At 36.0% G+C, this 23,560-nt stretch overlaps 3 protein-coding genes across 4 annotated transcripts; 1 reads left to right on the top strand and 2 right to left on the bottom strand.

Moving 5' to 3' along the window:
* Nucleotides 1-5,482: 5,482 nt before the first annotated feature.
* Nucleotides 5,483-17,009, top strand: LOC131621315 (uncharacterized). 2 transcript variants are annotated; one of them, XM_058892362.1, is made up of 3 exons: nt 5,483-5,854; nt 6,029-6,120; nt 7,565-17,009. In XM_058892362.1, the coding sequence occupies exon 3, from the start codon at nt 8,563-8,565 to the stop codon at nt 12,847-12,849; it is 4,287 nt and encodes a 1,428-aa protein (XP_058748345.1). In that variant the 5' UTR covers nt 5,483-5,854; nt 6,029-6,120; nt 7,565-8,562; the 3' UTR covers nt 12,850-17,009. The 2 variants fall into 2 exon arrangements, with proteins under 2 accessions (XP_058748345.1, XP_058748344.1); XM_058892361.1 differs by having other exon boundaries at nt 5,483-5,890.
* LOC131621314 (early nodulin-75-like) lies at nt 12,890-13,358 on the bottom strand. The gene is made up of 2 exons (XM_058892360.1): nt 12,966-13,358; nt 12,890-12,901 (listed from the first exon to the last, which is right to left on the bottom strand). The coding sequence occupies exons 1-2, from the start codon at nt 13,356-13,358 to the stop codon at nt 12,890-12,892; spliced, it is 405 nt and encodes a 134-aa protein (XP_058748343.1).
* Nucleotides 17,010-20,714: 3,705 nt separating the features above from the next.
* LOC131621313 (major pollen allergen Ole e 10-like) lies at nt 20,715-22,201 on the bottom strand. Its single transcript, XM_058892359.1, has 3 exons — nt 21,933-22,201; nt 21,291-21,812; nt 20,715-20,879 (listed from the first exon to the last, which is right to left on the bottom strand). Exons 1-3 carry the CDS (start codon nt 22,015-22,017, stop codon nt 20,848-20,850), a joined length of 639 nt encoding a protein of 212 aa, XP_058748342.1. The 5' UTR covers nt 22,018-22,201; the 3' UTR covers nt 20,715-20,847.
* Between the last annotated feature and the right edge of the window lie 1,359 nt (nt 22,202-23,560).

Below are 23,560 nucleotides of genomic sequence, written 5' to 3'. Positions count from 1 at the left end.
GGGGTAAATTAATAAATCATTTTCTTATCCTATCCTGCCGGATTCTAACCCAGCTCATATTCAGGATAACAATTTGAACTATTAAGGCAGGATATGATAAGTTTCATAATTAACTTATCCTATCGTGTTGGGTTAGCAAACACTGGATTGAGATAGGATATGATACATATATCATATCTTATCTTTTATCCTGCGCACCAAACAGACCCTAAAATCTTGAACCCATAGGTACACCAGTTCGATGTCCGGTTCAGTTTTGATTACCTTGTTAATCAGGTTTTAATTTTAAAGTGAGGGTATTTTGGTCACTTCAACAAGTGAAGTACACATGTGGAATAAACGTTAAGGGCCCGTTTGGTGTGCATGATAAAAGACAGGATATGATATCTGTATCATTTCCTATCTTAATTCAGTGTTTGCTAACACAATAGGATATGATAAGTTAATCCTGAAACTCATCCTATCCTACCTCACTAGTTCAAATTGTTATCCTGAATATGAGCTGGGTTAAAATCCGGCAGGATATGATAAGAAAATGATTTACTAATTTACCCCAATAAAATATAATTTAAAATAAAAAAAATTAAATATGACAAAATATAAGTAAAAATTAATTTGATATTAAATTAAAAATATTTATAATTTTTAATTTTGCACTGGGATAACGCCATTATCCTGTTTGCACTGGGTGAAACCCTATCTATGCACGCTGTGAAAAATTTCATGGAAAAAACTTGGAATTTTGTGGCCTTACCAGAGCTATACTTTAATGATGCAGGATATTTCATAGTTCGTTTCAAGACGTCTGAGGATCAAAGCCAAGTTATGGAACAAGGTCCTTATTTCATCTATGGTAAACCCCTTTTCTTGAAATATTGGTCCATAGATTTTGAAGTTACCTCTGATCTACTTCGTGTGTTACCGCTTTAGATTACGCTACCGAATCTTCCTCTGCATTTGTGGGGGAGCAAATGCATTTCTAAGATTGCCAGCGCGGTGGGGAGACCTATTACCACTGACGAATGCACAGCGAGGAAACTCCGTATCTCCTATGCTCGAGTACTAGTTGAAGTGGACATCACTACTCCCATCAAAGACTCAATTACAATCCAGGGGCACAATGGCAAGGAATGGGAACAGAGGATAGAATATGAGTGGCGTCCGAAATATTGCCAAACATGTTTGAAGGTTGGGCATGATTGCTCGACTAAGAAAGTAACTGGACAACAAAAGCTGGTGCATAAAGTATGGAAACCAACCACCAAACCTGATAACATAACACTACAGCAGCCTGTGAACACTGAGGAGCTGGTTAAAACCAATGATAACAATAGGAACATTCAGGATGAAGCGTGGACTGTTGTTGGGACTAACAAAACGGACAAGGCCAAGAAGAAGATCGTTTTCACGCCCACAAATGTGATGCCTACTCAGAACATCTTCACCCCCTTAGGAATTGGAACGATCCTGGTGGGGGAAAGTAGCACTGTCAAATGATCTCAACTTGGAACGTAAGGGGCATCAATAAAGAAGCACGGCATCGAGAAGTTAGCTCCTACTTCTCTACGTTTCAGGTACCTATCATTGCCCTGCTTGAGACTCGTGTTAAGGAAAATAAAGCTAGCACAATTAGGAGGAAATTTGGTAATTGCTGGTCTTATATAGACAACTATTCTCACCATCTAAATGGAAGGATATGGTTGATGTGGAAAGACCAGGAAATAAAAATCAATCTCTTACAGTGTGAAGAGCAATACCTTCATGTTGAGGTTAGAAATCTAGACAATAAGGTTCTGTATGTTGCCACCATTGTTTATGCTCTCAACCAGCCTGAAAAAAGGAAAGTTCTTTGGAATCAAATTGACCAGTTGGGTAATAACATCATTTTCCCTTGGATTGTGATGGGTGACTTTAATAACGTTCTTAGTAGCCAAGAAAGAATAGGTGGAAACCGGGTTCACACCTCTGAATATACTGCCCTGGCTGAGATGATGCTAAAGCAAGGTTTGTTTGAAGCTCCAACTAAAGGATACTATTATACGTGGTCGAATAAGCAGATTGATGACCCCATCTATTCGCGTATTGATAGACTCATAGGCAACTCCCTGTGGTTCCAGGACTTTTCAGAAGTGATTGTGGAAATACTCCCTCCTAACATCTCTGATCACTCCCCAATCAGAGTTAGGCCCCTGATGAATCCTCCTAGGAGGAGAAGTATGTTTAAATTTCTGAATTGTGTTACCAAAATGGATGGTTATCTTGACACTATAAAGGAAAGTTGGATTCAAAGAACATGTGGATATGCCATGCAGAGACTTTGGACTAAACTGAAACGGTTACAGCACCCTCTGAAAACTCTTCAACGTAGTTTTAACCATATCCAAATTCAGATCCTAAAAGCCAGAACTGATCTTATTGATGCACAACATTATCTGGATACTAATTTGTTTGATGAAAATGCTATTATGCAGGTGAAGAAGCTTACTGCTACTGTCATGGAACTATCTCAGCTGGAGGAACACATCTTGATGCAAAAATCTAAGGTGGAATGGCTGCGGCAAGGGGATGGAAACAATAAATTTTTCTATTCCACTATTAAAGAGAAGAACAAACAGAAAGCAATGCACTCCCTCACTTCATCTACTGGCAGAATCCTTAGTTATAAGGAGGACATTACTAATGAAATCTTAGCCTTTTATACAGCTCTGGTGGGCACTGCTTCTGATAATCTGACTGGTGTTAATATTCCATGTATCCTAAAGGGTCCGATTCTTACCGGGGAGGATGGACTCAGCCTGATTGCACCAGTTTCAGAGGGGGAGATATGGAATGCTCTTGAAGGTATTGGAAACACCAAAGCCCCTGGATTAGATGGTTTCAATGCATATTTTTTCAAGAGTACTTGGCATATTGTGAAATATGATACAATTGCAGCTATATAGGAATTCTTCATGACCAATCATATGCACAAGCCTCTTAATTGTTCCCTGACTACTCTGATTCCAAAGTTTGACCATGCTCAAACAATTAAGGATTGGCGTCCGATAGCTTGTTGCAGTACGTTTTACAAGATTGTATCGAAAATCCTAACTAAGAGACTTGGGAGGGTTATCAACTCCATTGTTAACGAGAACCAATCAGCTTTTATCCCGGGGAGAATCATCCACGACAACATAATGTTAGCACAGGAGCTTGTAAGAGGTTATGGTAGAAAATATGTGTCGCCTCGATGTATGATCCAAATGGACATACAAAAAGCGTATGACACGGTTGAATGGAAGGCACTTGAACAAATCATGTATGCCCTTGGATTACCCCACAAGTTTATCACCTGGATTATGGCGTGTGTGTCAACGGTTTCCTACAAATTCTCTATCAACGGGGAGCCGAGTATGAGCCTTAAAGCCAAGAGAGGATTGAGACAAGGGGATCCAATCTCCCCCTTGCTCTTTGTCTTAATAATGGAATATATGCACAGAGTTTTACAGAATTTGAAAGACGAACCAGATTTCAATTTCCACCCCAAATGTGCCAAAATGTCTATTGTAAATGTATGTTTTGCTGACGATATTTTATTGTTCTCCAGGGCTGACAGCAAGTCTATTAGACTGATCATGGAGAAAGTTAGAGAATTTTCCCAAACCACAGGCCTTCATATGAGTGCAGCTAAGAGCAAAATTTACTTTGGCGGTGTGGATGCTGACTGCCAAGTACAGATGCAACAAATAACTGGTTTTCAAATCGGATTCATGCCGTTCAAGTACTTAGGCGTACCCCTTGACAACAAGAAGCTCACTGTCCTTAATTGCCAACCTCTCATAGAGAAAATGCTTTGTAAGTTCAAACATTGGAGTACCAGACTGTTATCCTATGCTGGCAGGGTACAATTGATTAAAAGTGTTATTACTTCTATTGCTAGCTACTGGTTACAAATTTTCCCTCTTCCAAAGAAGATCTTAAAACATGTTGAGAGCCTTTGTCGTAGCTTCCTTTGGACGGGACAAGATAGCATTAGCAATAGAGCTCCCATATCTTGGGACCATATCTGTGACCCCATCGCTGCCGGTGGTATGAACATCACTGATCTAGGGGTTTGGAGTCAGGCATCGATAGGGAAAATGTTTTGGAATTTGCACAACAAGAAAGACAGAATGTGGATTAGATGGGTTCATCACTTTTATCTGAAAAATGAAAATGCTATGACTTTTGATCCTAAACCGACTGCTTCTTGGATTATCAAAGCAATTTTTAAACACAGGGACCGATTATGTAACTCTGTTGCGTGGCATAGTTTTGCAGGTAATGGTAGGTACAAGACGCGGGTGATGTATCTTGAGTTGCGGGGTGTCCGGGTTGCTGTTCCTTGGAGGAATATCATTCGAGGAAATCTGGCTAGTCCACGTGCGATTTTTATCCTTTGGATGTCATGCCAAAGTCGTCTACACACGAAGGACCGGCTCCAGAAGTTTGGCACTAACACTGATGGTAAATGTGTGTTTTATGGCGAACCGGAGACATGCGAACACCTGTTCTTTCTGTGTGGTTTTACCAGAATCCTGTGGCAAGAGGTGTTAACTTGGATGAAGCTGAATCATACGCCGCAAGGTTGGCATAATGAGTTGCAATGGCTTATTGAACACACAAAAGGTAACAACTGCAGGGCCAAACTTCTCAAGATGAGTATAGCTGAAGTTGTGTATCACATTTGGATAAAGAGAAATAGAAAAGTGTTCCAGGCCCCTAATGAAGAACCTTTGGTCTGTCAGGTTATAGTGGATAGAATTAGAGGAAGGGTGACGCAACATAGCAAATTTAAATTGTTTTTGGATTCCCTTAATTAGTCCTAGATATGTAATCTAGACTTTGTCATCTTGATGCTTGGATCCTCTTGGATCAGCTTTGTACCCAACTGTCTTTTTTGGAATATATATATATATCCTATTTGCTCCAAAAAAAAATAATATTTATAATTAATTTAATAAAATAAAAAATTAGAATATTTGAAACCGCTTTGATTGAATTTGAGTTTGAATTTCGATTTTTTTTTCGATTACAAAATATGGGGACGGTCGGGTAAAGAGGATACTAGTATCTAACCCGAACTCGCCCCCAAATCCGTTTCGTTTATTTTATTATGTACAATATTATTTATTTTTGATAATTTAAAATATTAAATATACGGTCAATGTTTTGATAATTTGATCTGTATTTATAATTTAAAATATTTGACATGTATGTATGAAATTTGTTGAGATTATTTGACATAGTGGAGATATCGGAACTCAACTCAAACTCGTTTGTGACGGATTTAATTTTTAGTTCTCCGTCCACATTTAAATTTAAGACGGAGAATAAAACTGTTTCAAAATTCCGATTTAAATTTGGGAAGGTAAAAACCGTCCACAACCCGTCCATATACTCCCTGATCCTATTAATAATCATTCATTTATCTATGAAATAGTCTAAAGTTACAAAAGTCACCCCAATAATAAAGTCACTCAATCCAATCCCTAATAGATTCTAGTAACATATTAAAATGAACATTAACCAGTATCAGTTCTGCATGTGAAATCTTTTTTCTATGATTCAAATCCATTCTAAACCAGAGTGAATGTTTTGTATTGAGAGATAAACTCAAAGTCGGATGATTTTGGCGCCTAATTGTCATGGAATCCCTTCCCCTCTAACACCCTCCTCCTCCGGCCGCCTTCTCTATCACAGACTCACCTTCATCCATCATCAGTTATGTTGCATCTCTCTCATATTCTCGTCTCTCCATTAACAATTACCCCTTCCGTAAGCTGTTTTCGCCATCCTCCTTAATCGTCACAGCTACTTTGCTATCGTCCGTTAGGTTACCTTCCCTCAAAGCCCTATTTGCCATCACTAGGTTTTTCTCATTTCACTTCTCCAATTAAACTCCATTCGACTAAAAAAATGGAAGTTATTTTTGTCCCTCGTTATAGATACATTATTTTTATGATTTATTTATATATCTATTTTGATTTTATGTTTGTTTTGGCGCTAGGTTGATTCGAGGTTTTGGCGAAAATATGCGGAAGAAATCAGAAACAACTTGCACTTGGCGACAAATATTTTCTAATTGCTAATTGTGTCAAGGTAAATATTTTCTACCCAATGTGGAATCACATGTTTGGTTTGGTTGTTGATTTGGATGGTTATGAACTTGATTTTGCTCTAGGTATCTGTTTCTAGATATTTTGAAAGTTTTGGTGTTAGTTTGTGCATTCTGTTAATTTTGAATGTTAATGATGTAGCCACTGAAACCATGTTTGAGCTTGTAATGAGTGAGATACTAAAAGGTTATAGGCTTATGTATATAGCGTTTCTTTGAAGTAACTATTAGAATATTGTAACATGTCGAATAGTTGAGAAGAAAGAGAAGCTATGATTGTTGAAGGAACTTAAAGTGATGTTATTGTCTTTTGTGAATGATAACTATTAGAGGAGGAGTAATTGACGACGATAACTTTTAGAGAATCTTAGCTGAGGAGTAATTACTAATTAGCAATGAGAGCTTTTAGAGTAACTAGAAATTTTAAAATGTAATTTTCTTTGGTTTTTTTTAAATCTTGGTATCCGGTCTTGTGACCGACTAATTCAAGGGGATCAATTCCACGGTCCACTTGTGGAGGTCCAGTTTAAAGCCAGAGCATAGCTCTGTATGAACATGAGCCTACACAAGAATTGTCTCCACTTAGCGGAATTTGAAACTAAGATCTTTAGAGGAGCACATTCTCATGACCCAAAGCTCTGTAATTCTCTTTTGTATTTATCTAATTTCTAGTATACTAACTATTTCATGTGAAGTGCTTTGAAACAATCTTGGCTTGAAAGCAATTAGCTGAGGAAGAGTAATTAACAATGAGAACTTTTAGAGAATCTTAGCTTAGCAGAGGATTAGTTAGCAATGAGAACTTTTAGAGTAATTAGCAATTTTGAAATGGTAAGTCTCTTTTGTATTGATCCAATTTCTAGTGTACTAACTATTTCTTGTGAAGTGCTTTGAAACAACCTGAGTAATTAGCAATGAGAAATTTTAGAGATTCTGTGCAGCAGAACTATACAAGAGAATGTTTATTGAAAGCTAGCTATCCATAAGATCTATAGAAATTTGTGGTAATCAAGTAGATTAGGATAAAAAGTTAGTTAACAGCTTAGTTAATGATTGTTTATGATGGTTTGGTGATATCAATATTCTAGTTACAGAAGAATTGGCTAATGTGCCACTTAATTACCTCAGTTCTGTTCATCTTGTTTTATGGGCATGTCTAATGATAATGACGACTTGTTTTAATTTTGGTCATCATTCAGTGATAATGATAGATAATGTGAATGGTTACAAACTGAATTGGTATTTGCAGGGTATGAAAGATGATAGCATTTTGTGTTTATAATTTATGCCATAAACCCTTACCTACCTTTTTGAGTTGAAAGTGATTTATAGTTGTTACATGACTTGTCTATCTCATTTCTGTTTGTTTTCTATTTTTGCTTATGCTATTAAAAGATACCTTAATAATAAGATTGATTGATTTTTCAGTTAAGTGCATAAACACCACATGGGAGAAGTATTGTGCATAATCCATAGAAATATTGTGTCAACTATCAATTTGGACTGTAAGTTGGAGCTAAAATCAATTGTGCTGCTAGCTAATTAATGTTGAGTATAACTACAATCTAAAGGTACATTGTTTTTTTTTTTTTTTTTTAAATTTGACAATGATAGTCTACCAACAATTTATCCCCACACATTTCCTTTGACAAATTGTTTCAAGATTAATGATAGTCTACCAACAATTTTGTTGCTGTCAAACACTCTGACATGCTAACAAAAGCAAATAATCTGATGACGATAATGTATACTGTTTAAATATGCACTTTTAATTATCAACACTCAGATAGGAAATATAAAAGTATTCAAGCAATGCTTTGGATTTTCGATTGACAATGCTGATAATAAAATAAAAAGGTATCTCATATGAAGCGCAGAAAATTTTTTAGTCTGCACCCAGTTACACAATTTCCACCACAGTACTTCTACTACATTCTTGGCCTTTATTAGTGGTATCCTACAACAACTTGATAAGCAATGAGAATTCCTGCAATACTTCTCTTTCAACTTGTGTACGTTAACCTTATTCCAAGAAACCTAATAATATTCATGCAATTCCTGTAAACATTAACACACAGCTAAGTCACGTAGTATAAAAATTTAACTTAAGAAACTGTATGAAATACTAGAAAACTTTTATTAGTAGAATTTTAATAATAGAAAGGTAGAATTACCTCAAAAATACAAATGTACTAGATGTATGAAATACTAGAAAACCAAAAGTGCACTAAGCTGGACACTTAAATCCTTCTGGTGGATGTTTGCCACAATCAACTAGAAGCTGAAGAGCAATGGGTAAAACAAGGTTTACATTGAGAAGCTTGAGTTTGATAGTGCTGCAGAGACACACAGCAGCATCTAAATCCGCAAGTCCTTGAATCAACGGACAACACGTCTGTTTAGCACTACCACCAATTCCAATATGTATGATTCCACCAAGTACATCAACACATGCACCCAATTTCAAAGCATCAATAGGGCATGTTGGTTGTGCAGGTGGTGGACATGGAGATCCACTAGGTGGTGTTGGTGGTGTCTTCACAGGCGGTGTAGGTGTTGGTGGACTAATAACTGGTGGTTTTGGTGTTGGTGGAGTAGTTGGTGGCGGTTTTGGAGTTGGTGGTGTAATCACTGGTGGTGTAGGTGTTGGCGGACTAACAACTGGTGGTTTAGGTGTTGGCGGTGTAACAACTGGTGGTGTTGGTGGAGTAGATGTAGGCGGTTTTGGTGTTGGTGGTTTAATCACTGGCGGTGTAGGTGTTGGCGGACTAACAACTGGTGGTTTTGGTGGTGTAATCACTGGCGGTGTTGGTGGAGTAGTTGTTGGCGGTTTTGGTGTTGGTGGTGTAATCACTGGCGGTGTTGGTGTTGGCGGACTAACAACTGGTGGTTTTGGTATTGGTGGAGTAGTTGTAGGCGGTTTTGGTGTTGGTGGTGTAATCACTGGCGGTGTAGGTGTTGGCGGACTAACAACTGGTGGTTTTGGTGGTGTAATCACTGGCGGTGATGGTGGAGTAGTTGTTGGCGGTTTTGGTGTTGGTGGTGTAATCACTGGCGGTGTTGGTGTTGGCGGACTAACAACTGGTGGTTTTGGTGTTGGTGGTGTAATCACTGGTGGTGTTGGTGGAGTAGTTGTAGGCGGTTTCGGTGTTGGTGGTGTAATCACTGGCGGTGTAGGTGTTGGCGGACTAACAACTGGTGGTTTTGGTGGTGTAATCACTGGTGGTGTTGGGGGAGTAATTGGCGGTTTTGGTGTTGGTGGTGTAATCACTGGCGGTAATGGTGTTGGCGGACTAACAACTGGTGGTTTAGGTGTTGGTGGTGTAATCACTGGTGGTGTTGGTGGAGTCGTTGTAGGCGGTTTTGGTGTTGGTGGTGTAATCACTGGCGGTGTAGGTGTAGGCGGACTAACAATTGGTGGTTTTGGTGGTGTAATCACTGGTGGTGTTGGTGGAGTAGTTGTAGGCGGTTTTGGTGTTGGTGGTGTAATCACAGGCGGTGTAGGTGTTGGCGGACTAACAACTGGTGGTCTTGGTGGTGTAATCACTGGAGGTGTTGGTGGAGTAGTTGTTGGCGGTTTTGGTGTTGGTGGTGTAATCACTGGCGGTGTAGGTGTTGGCGGACTAACAACTGGTGGTTTTGGTGGTGTAATCACTGGGGGTGTTGGTGGAGTAGTTGTTGGCGGTTTTGGTGTTGGTGGTGTAATCACTGGCGGTGTAGGTGTTGGCGGACTAACAACTGGTGGTTTAGGTGTTGGTGGTGTAATCACCGGTGGTGTTGGTGGAGTAGTTGTTGGCGGTTTTGGTGTTGGTGGTGTAATCACTGGCGGTGTTGGTGTTGGAGGTTTCGGTGTTGGTGGTGTAATCACTGGTGGTATTGGCGGACTAACAACTGGTGGTTTTGGTGTTGGCGGTGTAATCACTGGTGGTGTTGGTGGAGTAGTTGTTGGCGGTTTTGGTGTTGGTGGTGTAATCACTGGAGGTGTAGGTGTTGGCGGACTAACAATTGGTGGTTTTGGTGGTGTAATCACTGGTGGTGTTGGGGGAGTAGTTGTTGGCGGTTTCGGTGTTGGTGGTGTAATCACTGGTGGTGTTGGTGTTGGAGGAGTAACAACTGGTGGTGTCGGTGTTGGCGGTGTAATCACCGGTGGTGTTGGTGGAGTAGTTGTGGGCGGTTTCGGTGTTGGTGGTGAAATCACTGGCGGTTTTGGTGTTGGTGGAGTAGTTGTTGGCGGTTTCGGTGTTGGTGGTGTAATCACTGGCGGTGTTGGTGTTGGCGGAGTAATAACTGGAGGTGTTGGTGTTGGAGGTTTCGGTGTTGGTGGTGTAATCACCGGCGGTGTTGGTGTTGGCGGAGTAACTATTGGTGGTGTTGGTGTTGGCGGAGTAATCACTGGAGGAGCAGGTGGAGTAGTTGTTGGAGGTTTAGGTGTTGGTGGTGTAATCACTGGCGGTGTTGGTGTCGGTGGAGAAACAATTGGCGGTGTTGGTGTTGGCGGTTTCGGTGTTGGTGGTGTAATTACCGGCGGTGTTGGTGTTGGTGGAGTAACAACTGGAGGTGTTGGTGTTGGGGGCGTAATCACTGGTGGTGTTGGTGGAGTAGTTGTTGGCGGTTTCGGTGTTGGTGGTGTAATCACTGGAGGTGTTGGTGTTGGCGGAGTAATAACTGGAGGTGTTGGTGTTGGAGGTTTCGGTGTTGGCGGAGTAACAACAGGTGGTGTTGGTGTTGGCGGTGTAATTACTGGTGGAGTAGGTGGAGAAGTTGTTGGAGGTTTTGGTGTTGGTGGTGTAATCACCGGCGGTGTTGGTGTTGGTGGAGAAACAATTGGCGGTGTTGGTGTTGGCGGTTTCGGTGTTGGTGGTATAATCACCGGCGGTGTTGGTGTTGGAGGCGTAATCACTGGTGGTGTTGGTGGAGTAGTTGTTGGCGGTTTCGGTGTTGGTGGTGTAACCACTGGCGGTGTTGGTGTTGGCGGAGTAATAACTGGTGGTGTTGGTGTTGGAGGTTTCGGTGTTGGTGGTGTTATCACCGGCGGTGTTGGTGTTGGCGGAGTAACAACTGGTGGTGTTGGTGTTGGCGGTGTAATCACTGGTGGAGTAGGTGGAGTAGTTGTTGGAGGTTTCGGTGTTGGTGGTGTAATCACCGGCGGTGTTGGTGTTGGTGGAGTAACAATTGGCGGTGTTGGAGTTGGCGGTTTCGGTGTTGGTGGAGTAATAACTGGTGGTGTTGGTGTTGGCGGTGTAGGTGGAGTAGTTGTTGGTGGTTTCGGTGTTGGTGTTGGTGGAGTAACAATTGGAGGTGTTGGTGTTGGAGGTTTTGGTGTTGGTGGTGTAATCACCGGCGGTGTTGGTGTTGGTGGTGTAATCACCGGCGGTGTTGGTGTTGGCGGCGTAAGAACTGGTGGTGTTGGTGTTGGCGGAGTAGGTGGAGTAGTTGTTGGAGGTTTAGGTGTTGGTGGTGTTATCACCGGCGGTGTTGGTGTTGGTGGAGAAACAATTGGTGGTGTTGGTGTTGGTGGTTTCGGTGTTGGTGGTGTAATCACCGGCGGTGTTGGTGTTGGTGGAGTAACAATTGGGGGTGTTGGTGTTGGCGGAGTAACAACTGGTGGTGTTGGTGTTGGCGGTGTAATCACTGGTGGAGTAGGTGGAGTAGTTGTTGGAGGTTTCGGTGTTGGTGGTGTAATCACCGGCGGTGTTGGTGGAGTAACAATTGGCGGTGTTGGAGTTGGCGGTTTCGGTGTTGGCGGAGTAACAACTGGTGGTGTTGGTGTTGGCGGTGTAATCACTGGTGGTGTAGGTGGAGTAGTTGTTGGAGGTTTCGGTGTTGGTGGTGTAATCACCGGCGGTGTTGGTGTTGGTGGAGTAACAATTGGAGGTGTTGGTGTTGGAGGTTTCGGTGTTGGTGGTGTAATCACCGGCGGTGTTGGTGTTGGTGGAGTAACAATTGGCGGTGTTGGTGTTGGTGGTGTAATCACTGGCGGTGTTGGTGTTGGCGGAGTAATAATTGGTGGTGTTGGTGTTGGCGGTGTAATTACTGGTGGTGTAGGTGGAGTAGTTGTTGGAGGTTTCGGTGTTGGTGGTGTAGTCACCGGCGGTGTTGGTGTTGGTGGAGAAACAATTGGCGGTGTTGGTGTTGGCGGTTTCGGTGTTGGTGGTGTAACAACTGGTGGTGTTGGTGTTGGTGGAGAAACAATTGGCGGTGTTGGTGTTGGCGGTTTCGGTGTTGGTGGTGTAACAACTGGTGGTGTTGGTGGAGTAACAATTGGCGGTGTTGGTGTTGGTGGAGTAATCACCGGCGGTGTTGGTGTTGGCGGAGTAACAACTGGTGGTGTTGGTGTTGGTGGTGTAATCACCGGCGGTGTTGGTGGAGTAACAATAGGTGGTGTTGGTGTTGGCGGTTTTGGTGTTGGTGGTGTAATCATTGGCGGTGTTGGTGTTGGTGGAGTAGTTGTTGGCGGTTTTGGTGTTGGTGGAGTAACAACCGGCGGTGTTGGTGTTGGCGGTGTAATCACTGGCGGTGTCGGTGGAGTAGTTGTTGGCGGTTTTGGTGTTGGTGGTGTAATCACTGGCGGTGTTGGTGTTGGCGGACTAACAACAGGTGGTTTTGGTGTTGGTGGTGTAATCACTGGTGGTGTTGGTGGAGTAATAGTTGGCGGTTTTGGCGTAGGACCATATGGTGGCGTTATTGGCGCAATGGGTGGTTTAGGAATATGAGGTGGGCTCACCACAGGTGGAGTAGGACCATATGGTGGTGTTACTGGCGCAACTGGTGGTTTCGGCACGTGAGGCGGTTTCACAACAGGTGGAGTAGGACTATATGGTGGCGTTACAGGCGCAACCGGTGGTTTAGGACCATGAGGTGGTTTCACAACAGGTGGCGGATGTTTTGGTACATAAGGTGGTTTAGGACCATGAGGTGGTTTCACAACAGGTGGCGGATGTTTTGGTACATAAGGTGGGTGCTTTGTGGGGGGTTTTGGAACGTGAGGTGGATGTACTGTTGGAGGTTTAGGATGATGAGGAGGGTAAACATGTGGCGGTTTTGGTGATGGTTTAGGAGGATGATTCTTTGGTGGCTTTTCAACTGGGTGTTTAACAACAGGAGTGTGGTGCGTTGGTGGCTTAGGAGATGGTGTAGGACAATAAGGAGCAGCAAGAACATTGAGTAAGGTACTCAAGTTTAAGAAAAGGATTAAAACATTGGCTATAGCATAGTTTGCCATGTTTCAAAGATTGTACTACTGCTGCATGCTACTACTGCTTCACACTCCACTTACAATAAATGGGTGAGTTAAGATGTTTATATAGTGCATACAAAATCTTGAAATTTTGATAAATCTTTGTCGTGGGTCACATTCAACACTGTGTTACACCAATCAATGTAGCTAAATAACAATACTGTATATTGGCACTATACTGTTCATTGTTTTTTATTGAATCATTTACTTGGATCGACATAAAAATCACTGACTTGGAGTTATATGATTGAATGTAATGTTTTCAGTGTAGGTTATTGTTGCTTTAGTCAAATATGTTTAGTCTTTAAAAAAATGTTTATACTGCTAGAATTATGAAATTTGGAAATGTTAAAGAAATGTTTATACTGCTAGAATAGTAGAATTATAGAATTTGAAAATAAGTTAGATGATATATTTTTATCTTATAAGCAATATGGTTGTATATCTGTCATAACATTCTTAACTTGTGTATATTCCATATGCTTGTGCATTTCATGAAAGGTGGAAAAGGATTAATCTAGTAGTGTTCCCATTCACATGTTTCCGAAACCAACCACTTAATTAAGCTTAATGAATTAACTTAGATCTTATTTACAATCTTTAACATATATGTATTTAAGTATTCAAGGATTGGGATAATTTTTATTGGGTTATAGAGAGAAACACCACATGATACGATCAGTTCATAAGTGACATGAAAGGGTCATACGACGGAACGGACGGGTGCGATGAGCCCATGTCCATCACAGGCCAATGACAGATTAGGTGTTTTTGAAAGGGGATGTTTTGGACAAGGCTGCTGGAGAAAACCGCTCCTCTGATTTATGTGAGAGAACATATGTAGTAAGTATACGTCTTCGATGAGGAGTTGCAGAAAGACTGAGACTGTTTTCTTACCACGATCCTCCCTAATCTTTGAAACTCATAGAATTCATGCATTAATTCAAAAATTTAGATACAGATAAAAGGTGTGCAAAATATTCGATTATGACGGCTAAATTTATTACTAGATCTAAATCTTCGTTAAATATCCGGATTTGATTTATGGTTATAAACCGGTTTATTTACGTATGATTGGCTATCCAACCATATTTTATTTTTGAATTTGGTTGAAATCCAATTATTATCTAAATGTCCAAATTAAATAAATATTTCAAATTTTCATTGTGCTAAATATTCACTCATATACGTTTTGTCCCCTCCCTTTTATCATATAACTACAATTTATCTTTCAAATAAATATATAATTATAAATTTGTTAAAGGTTTTGCAGTGCTGTGTTTAAAATCAATATATAATACAATATGTAAAATTTTGAGAAAATTTCTCACCCACCACATAGCATTTAGGTGTACCACCGAATTGACAAATTTGACCTCGTACTTTCGTAGATGGATCTCCGGAAGCATTTTTTTAAAAAAAAATTTAGTTTTTTTTTTCCAGAAATGCATCTACAGACTCCCTTAAAACGGAACCCCTTAAAACATAGTAAAAGAAATTAATTTGGGATTTTCCCAATTAATTAATTTGTAACTTAATTTAGGATTTTTCCAATTAATTGGAAAAATCTCAACTTTCACTATGTTTTAACAATTACGTAGATGTCATTAAACTTAATTAATTTGAGATTTTCCCAATTAATTGGGAAAATCTCCAATTAAATTATAAATTAATAGAGAAGATTCCAAATTTTCAATTAACTGGGAAAAATCTTCTGTAGTTACATCTAGGAAAATGTTTGATGGAGTTTGATTAATTGAGAAAATCCCAAATTCTCAATTAATTGGGAAAAACCTTTCGTAGTTACATCTACGGAAAAGTTTGAACTTGGAAAATTTCAAATTAATTGAAAAAATCTCAAGATTCACTATGTTTTATACGCTTCTGTAGATGCATCTACGGATCCATGAGTCTATTGAGAAACTTTCAATTTTGAAATGCGCTGCTGTGCTAAAATAGATAATAATGTGACAATTTCTTTATCCACCTCCATTGGGTGAGAATCCCTGCTTAAAATCCCATACTCCTGATTTCGGGGATACATCTCAGAAAACACTCTTTTTTTGTGTTTTCGGATATGCATCTCCGAAATAACTCATTTTTAGGTGTTTTCGGAAATGCATCTCCAAAAACAAAAACCCTCAACCTTCTTCTCCGAAACAAAAACCCATTTTTTTCTTTTTCTATTATCTTCTCTCTTCCATTATGGTGGTTGCATCTAGGGGTGGGAATAGGCTGGGCCGAGCTAGGTTTTGCCAAGCCTGAGCCTGGCCTGCTAAAAAATTCAAAGCCTAAGCCTGGCCTGTAGCCTATAGTAGGCTTATTTTTTTGCCTAAGCCTGGCCTTTTAGAAGGTCTGATTGGCCTGTTAGCCTACTTAAAAGCCTATTTCATTTGAACATTTGTAAATAAGTCATTCAACTCAACTTTATATAGACTAACAAATTAAAAGATCAGTGAGATTGAATGTTTGTTTGCATTGACTTATTTGAGTTTACCTAGTTGTATAAATTTTGTGATACTATTTGTTTGAAAAAACTTATGGAAGTAACTTATGACATTGTTCATAAGATTTTTTCCATCTTATTTTCATAATTTCTTTAAGATAACTAATATTTATTTTTATATTTTAATTCAAAATACAAAATACAGTATAATATTAATAAAATTATTCAAATTTATTTAAATAGGCCAGCCTCATAGGCTTAAAAGGCTTTTTATATGGCCTGTGGCCTAGCCTTTTTAGCTAAATAGGCTTATAAAAAAGCCTAGGCCTTTTCTATTTATGTAAAAAGCCTGGCCTGGTCTTGGCCTATGTAGGCTGGGCTGTAGGCCCCTGTTAGTCGGCCTGGCCTATTCCCACCCCTAGTTGCATCAATTTGGTCCTTTTTTTCTGTTATCTTCTCTCTTCCATTACGTTGTTTAAATTTGGTCCTTTCTCAAAAAATCAATGCACTTTCACACTCATCATCAAACAGAATTCCATTCTTTTCAAAAAATCAACTCAATTTTGTACCTACCAATAAACACTAATTCGGAAATATTAGTTTTTAAAAAATGGAACATATGAATCATTACAAAAACCAAAGCTGCCCATGACGGGGACTTTAATCACTCAATTGCATCTACTTTGTTTAAATTTGTTCCTTCTTCTCCATTGTGCTTTGAGAAAAATTGGACTTTGTGATGATATTTCAGAAATGCGTTTCTAAAATATTTTAAGGGGTTATTTCGGAAGTGTATTTTCGAAGGTATTTTTTTTTTTTATAAAAATTGCATTTTTCAAAAGTGTACATCCAAAATCATTTTTTTTTCTTCAGAAAAAGATGTCTTCGGAGATGCACTTTTAAAATATAAGAGCGTTTTAGGAATTTCGTGCAGATTTTTAAGAAGGTCGGGGTGGATAAAAAAATTATCTAGTATAATTTTTTTTTTACACATACACCATATTAGTGTTGTTGCAAATCAAATAAATTACAATAATTACATCTAGGACATCTAGTGCCAGTTTTATTACAAAAACTGCTATTGTTAATTTTTTTTAAAATTTGAATAATCTGTTGTATTAAACAAATTTGTGACTAGTAACTAAATGTGGCCGTAACTATTTTAAAGCTTACATGATGAGGATCTATAACCGTAGTTTAATATTATTCTATTTTATAACTACTATTTTTATTTGTAATAATATTATTCTATTTTATAACTATTATTTTTTATTTGTAATAATATTATTCTATTTTATAACTATTATTTTTTATTTGTAATTAGTGGCATTGTGCCTAATATGCTATCAAAATTTATGTTTTAAAGTTTCTATGTTAAAATTTCAGTTTTTAATATCAAAATTTTTAAAATCATTTTTAGTTTAATATTTACTTAAATCTATTTTATAAAACTAAAAATATTAATTTTTGTGTAAAATTTGACATTAAAAATCAATTTTAAAAAATAATCGGTTTTTAAACAAATGAAAAACCAATTTTCTTATCCAAATTATAAATAATCGGTTTCAAAATAGTTTTTTAAAAAATAACCAAATTAAAATTGATTATTTAAACATAACCAAATTTATAACAAATTTTGTAATTAATTTTGATTGAAATGTGATTGTGGTAATAATTTTTATCTATTTTATAGTTTATAAATGAATATGGTTTGATATATAAAAATACTCAAACATACACTCCCTTAAATACAAGAGCTCTATAGCTTTCTCTACTTAAAACACTAATAAAAATATTTTTTATTTTTAAAAAACATGAAGTCCTAAATAAGTTGAACAATATATTGTAGACGTTCCACTTTAATATATCAATTTATGTTCAAATAACATTATATTTTACAATTTTAGTTTAACTTTTCAAATATTCACTATTATGATTATGAACACATAAACGACTTTGAAGATTTTCTGCTTAAAATAATATCCCATCCTTTCATTTATAAGTGGGCTGCAATATTACAAGCCTATTAACTCCAATCAGAGAACAAATTGATACAACTTATGCTATAATACTATAAAGTCACTTTTGGTTAATAATGACAATAACAGCTTACTGTATAATCAAGTTTAAGATTCCCATCATATATATTTTTTGTAAGTAATCACATTTTTAGTGAACAGAATCTATCCATTTTTGGAATGTGTACAGCGCACATGTAGAAAGAGAAACGGATTTTAGTCTAATAATGTCTTATGTGATGTCGGTATCGGTAATATCTTAACCTTGTATGTATCTCGATGTCGGCTCGGAACTTCTTCAATCATGAGTTGGCTTTCATATGCAACATGTCAGTGAAGTCTTTTTCTTAGTAAAAACAAGTCAAGTGAAGTTGAAAACTTTGAAACCAGGTATCTTAAAGTGACAACTGACGATAACATTAACAGAGTGTAAAGATAAGAACTAGATTCGTAATTCTAGATAGATAAATTTCTCTAAATATCAAAATATGGCCATGAATATGAAATCTAGCATTAAGGTTCATTTTAGAAACGTATATGTACAATTAAAATTTTATGTTTGAGTTTAATCGAGTCATTCATAGATTTTCTCATAAAAAAGACATTAGTTTGAAAGGTTCTTGAAAAAGTTTGTTGAAGCAAAAGTCGTAATTCAATTTTAAATACACATCTAAAATAGATTTAGAACCTGGAAAGTGTTAAGGTCATTACGCTGTTCAAAAAATCCAATAACTAAACCGAAGTGTTGAACTGAATCGAATTGAAATTATTATAACCGAACTGTTACGTAATGGACCAAACCATTATGGACATATAGTTCTAGAAGTGAACTGCAACTAACTGAAATTGAACCGAACTGAAACTAAATCCGAATCAAATCAAAATTGAAAATAAAAAAATGTTTTAAACTTTTCAATTTTTTTTTTTAAATTGAAAAATAACTTAACGGTTATGTTCTTTAATAAATAGTTCGGTTTGGGAAAAATCGCTTCTATTGGTTTGGTTTGGGAAAAACCGTTTCTACTGATTCGGTACAGTTCAAAATTTTGAAATGGTATACCAAACTAATAATTTTGGTTCACTTCAGTTCTTAGTAAATTGAAACAGTTCGATTCAGTTCGAGTGAATTTTTACTGATAATTTAATGTATCAAATAAATTACTATTATTTTAACATTAAGATTAAAATTGAATCAAATTCAACTATACATATATAAATTTTTTTAAAAACAGTTTAAATTTGATTTGATAATTAAATAAATAAATTTTTTATTATCTTATCATGAAAGTGATTTAATAAATTTTAAAAATAGAATTTTTAAGTTTAAAATTAATTATGAAATTAAAAACCATTTATAAAATTGAAAATCAGTTATTAAATTTGGTTATGGATATACCCGAATAATAACCAATTTAAAAAAAATAAATCTGTTTATAACAATTGATTTTAAAATTCCATAATAATAATAATAATAATAATAAATAGATATATATGAATTGGTTATGGAGATAAATGGTCCATGAGCATCCTTATCGGTCTATTCTCTTCTCTATTATTTCAATGCTTTTCTCTGCTATCTTCTACCACCATCTAGCATAAATGATTTTAAAATTAAAAATTTTATAAATAGATATTTTGAAATTTCGAATAACTCACATTCTTCTTATCTTCAAAGTTATTTGGTCAATAGTAATTACACACTCAGAAATACACATGTAGTTCTTTAGCTTTAGGGATGTGCAAAATATTTTGATGTCCAAATTCATAATCAAATATAAATCATTTTTAAATAATTAGATATAATTGAATGGTTATTAATCGATTTAGTTATTAATAATTTGGTTATCCATTCATATAATTCGAATATAATTAAATGGTTATTAACCGGTTAAATTATTTTGGATTCGGTTATAATCAGGTTATTATCCAAATCCAAATATTTTAATTCTCAAAATAAATAAAAAAATTGGAAAAAAAAATGTTGGAAAAACCGAACTTTTTTTAAAAACCAGTTATATAATCATAACCAAATTTATAACCAGTTTTGATTAAAATGTGGTTATGGTCATAAATCCAAACCATTTAAATAGTTTTAAAATGGTTATGGTTTGGTTTTTGAAAATAACCAACCATGCACACTCCTAGCTATCTTTAGCTATCTCTACTACGTGCATGCATGTTTGGTTTGACTTTTAGAAAAGTTAAACGCAATTTTAAAAGTGTAGAATTGATTCCGGGTGATTTTAAGATGTTTGATTTGACAAAAATAGAATTGATTATGTCCTTAGAATTAATTCTACTTGAAGATAAAATTTGTAGCTTCTGCGTCCATAATTGAGTTTAGATGATTTTTACATTATAATTTATTATTTAACTCACTTTTACATAAATATATCCAAACATAAATCAATTATGTTAAATTCAATTCTAATAAAATTAACTCTACCCAACTCAATTTTATTAGAAGCAATTCTATTCTATACTCCGCAAATCCAAACACGCCGCCCTATGAAATATTGAAGAATGGAGTATGAAATATTGAAGAATGGAGTATTAGCATAGAACATGTGACAAACATGCACGCCGGTGGTAGTTATGAAATTTTACTATAAATGTGGATCGGATGTATTATAAAACTACTTAATATCTAACTCAATGACTGTCATTCTCTATATCAAATTAAATATATTATTTATTTTCTAGTCAATTTTATTTTATTCGTATAATATAAAATATCACATTAAACAGCTGATTCGTTGATATAATAATATTAAAACCAACAACAATTGGATGATGCGAATTTATTTGCAAGAATGCGTTTTTTAAAATAATTTTTTTTATTTCCAATAATGTCACTAATTAAGCAAGGGAGGATGATAAAAAAAAATCCAAAAAACATCTCTAATTAAGCAAGGGAATTTATTGTTACATCAAAAATTACTTTGGAAAGAGAGGTTTTCAATATTTAGCAGGTCTCCAAATGCTATGTATCATACTAGAAAGCAATGAGCTAAGTCGACATGAAGTTGCATTTGTCATAACCTGCCAAATAAACAGTGAAATTGAGAAAAATGTCAGTCTGTCAATAGTCCTATAATTTTAAATTGAAGCCTCAAAATAAATTTTTTGAAAGCACAACCATAAGAAGACGAGGTGAGACATTGAAATGACATAACAAACGACTAAATAAGGATCTCATTTCAACAAAAAAAAGAATCTCAATATGAAACCTGTGAAGTCTTAATTTTGTCATACAATTTCAATAAAATAAATATTTTTCAAAATATTTAATTTATATATTTTTCAGCGTAAATAAATTATCTATTACTAGCTTAACTGATACGTGTTAGTTAAATTAAATATTTTTAAACGGTTGGTTTAAGATTCAATCTTTAACGAATAAATGATATAATTAAGTGATAGCTGTATTTAAAGATGGTAGCAAAAACTTACTTGGATCAACGTTGACAAGCATAGCAGTACCACCAAAATCACAAGTGCCCCCACCAATCTTAGTGTTCTGCCAGTAGCTATTGAAAGCAAAAGAAGCATGGGCCAACAAAGTGTTGGGCTGAAAGCATGGCCCATTGGGCTGAATCGATTTGCAATCTGCCCCAGACCCACATGCATAGTCCATTGCAAATTGTATTATAGGATCAGGAACTGTTGGCTTTGCAACACACCAAATAGCATAGTGTGGTGGTGAGTTTTTATGAGGTGAGGGTTGTGGTGGTGGATAAGCCTTAGGTGGGCTTGTAACAGTTTTAGGTGGGCTTGGAACATGTTTTGGTGGGCTTGGAGGTGGTGTTGGTGGTGGTGAGATTGTAATAATGGTTTTTGGACTTGGTGGTGGGTTTGGAAGAGAGGAATAAGGTTGTGGTGCAAGTGAGTTGAAAGGTGGTAATGGTTGAGAAGATGGAGAACCATATGAATCGGTGTCTAAGTATTCAAATGATGAAAATTTGTTTGTTGCACCTGCAAATATTATATAAACAATAAAAGTTAAATATGTTTTATTAATAATAAGTAATTACATTATACACACTAAAAGATACATAAGTGAATGAAGCATAATACTATATATGCATGACTTACCAGACAAAGGAAAAATAGTGGAAAATAGGATGAGAAGACAAAAATAAGCAATGCTGACTCTAAGAATGTAAGCACTTGAATCCATTGGATGTTGAAATTGATACCACACTGGTTTTTCTGAGAGTGAGAGCAATGGAGTGTAATATAAGTAGTTGGCAGCCGTAAAGTATATAAACTAAAGTTGATTCTGTAGTTGCTTTAATTAATATGTTAGTGAGGAAACAATGTGTTGAGATGATAAAGGACAAGTAGTGACGGTGGTGCATTGCATTTCTTAGGATTTGGGCAGTACATAGTTATTGTTGTGTGGAATATATTCTTGCTTGTATTGTGCATGCACTTTTGTTTTACTTGATTGCCACTCAAAGAACTAGATGAGGTAGATTTATGGTCACTTCATGTGCTTGTTTTTCTTCTTTTTTTAATATATTCATGATTTGTTGAAATTAGATGTTTAACTTAGTACATTATTATATCTTCAATAATTTTGTGTAAAACACTAAACAAATAAAGTTAATAGGTGATTTCTGTTATATTTTTTTTGATAATCATGTATACAAAATTTCAAATAATTTAGACATTCATGAGTATATATTTTGATATATGCTTATAAAATAATATAAGTGTATATCAATGGCTTGTACCCATAGGCGGTTCTTGGGTTCGGCCAGGGTGGGCACTTGCCCAGGCTGGGGCCCAGTAAATTTTATTTCTTTGCTATTTGCATGCCATATGTCTCATAGATATTGGTTGAAATTTGTACTTGAAAAGTCAATGTTATTTTATTTTGATCCGGAAGTGACCATGGGCAACGTCTCCCACTCTGCATTTTCATCTTTAATTTATTTTATTTTTTTCCTTTTCCTTTTGTTTTACTTAAATTTTTTATTTTGTTCAATTTATTTTAATTAGTAGTAATTAAGATTTGTTTAGTATGGGTCTTGGAGCAAAGTTATAACTAATTTTTATATAATCTCATTTTTTAATTAGCATCCTCTTATACTTTCTATTTTATCTTTCCTTGTTTATTTTCAAATTTGTTTTATTTTATTTTTTCTATGCGTATTATTCAATTAATTAGTATTAGTTAACTTACTTCCGTCATAAACAAAAAATATGCACTGACAGTGTAAAATATTTTTACACTATCAACCAATCACTACTATGTATCCAATTAAACCACTCTTTTATTTAAAAAATTATTTAATGACATGGCTAATTGATAGTTTTTTATTGGATGACAGTGTAAAACTATTTTACACTGTCAATGCACTACCTTTTATCTCTAAAAAAATATAATTTTTTTTTTTACTAATAGTTTAACTTTTTTACTTATTAAATTAGTTTAAGTTGGTTTTTTCGCTAATCTTTATTTAGTTTAGATCATTCAATTAGATTAATTTTAGTCTAGCTAATTAGACAAATATCATAGTTTTGTTAATTACGTCATAAAAAATGTATTTCTCTTTACATTTAGTTCAAATATGAAAATAAATAAAAAAACATTTCTCCTCATTTAATTTAGGTTTAGTTTCTTATTAACAAGTATTCAAAATACACCAAAAATAATTTCCCTTTAGCTTAAGTTCTAATTAATTAGAAATTTTTTCACTAACTTAATTAAAAGA

The sequence above is a fragment of the Vicia villosa genome, unplaced genomic scaffold (genome assembly GCF_029867415.1).
Source record: "Vicia villosa cultivar HV-30 ecotype Madison, WI unplaced genomic scaffold, Vvil1.0 ctg.000001F_1_1_4_unsc, whole genome shotgun sequence".
NCBI lineage: Eukaryota > Viridiplantae > Streptophyta > Magnoliopsida > Fabales > Fabaceae > Vicia > Vicia villosa.
Note: the sequence above shows the minus strand (reverse complement) of the source record. Positions and strands in the feature narration are given on the sequence as shown.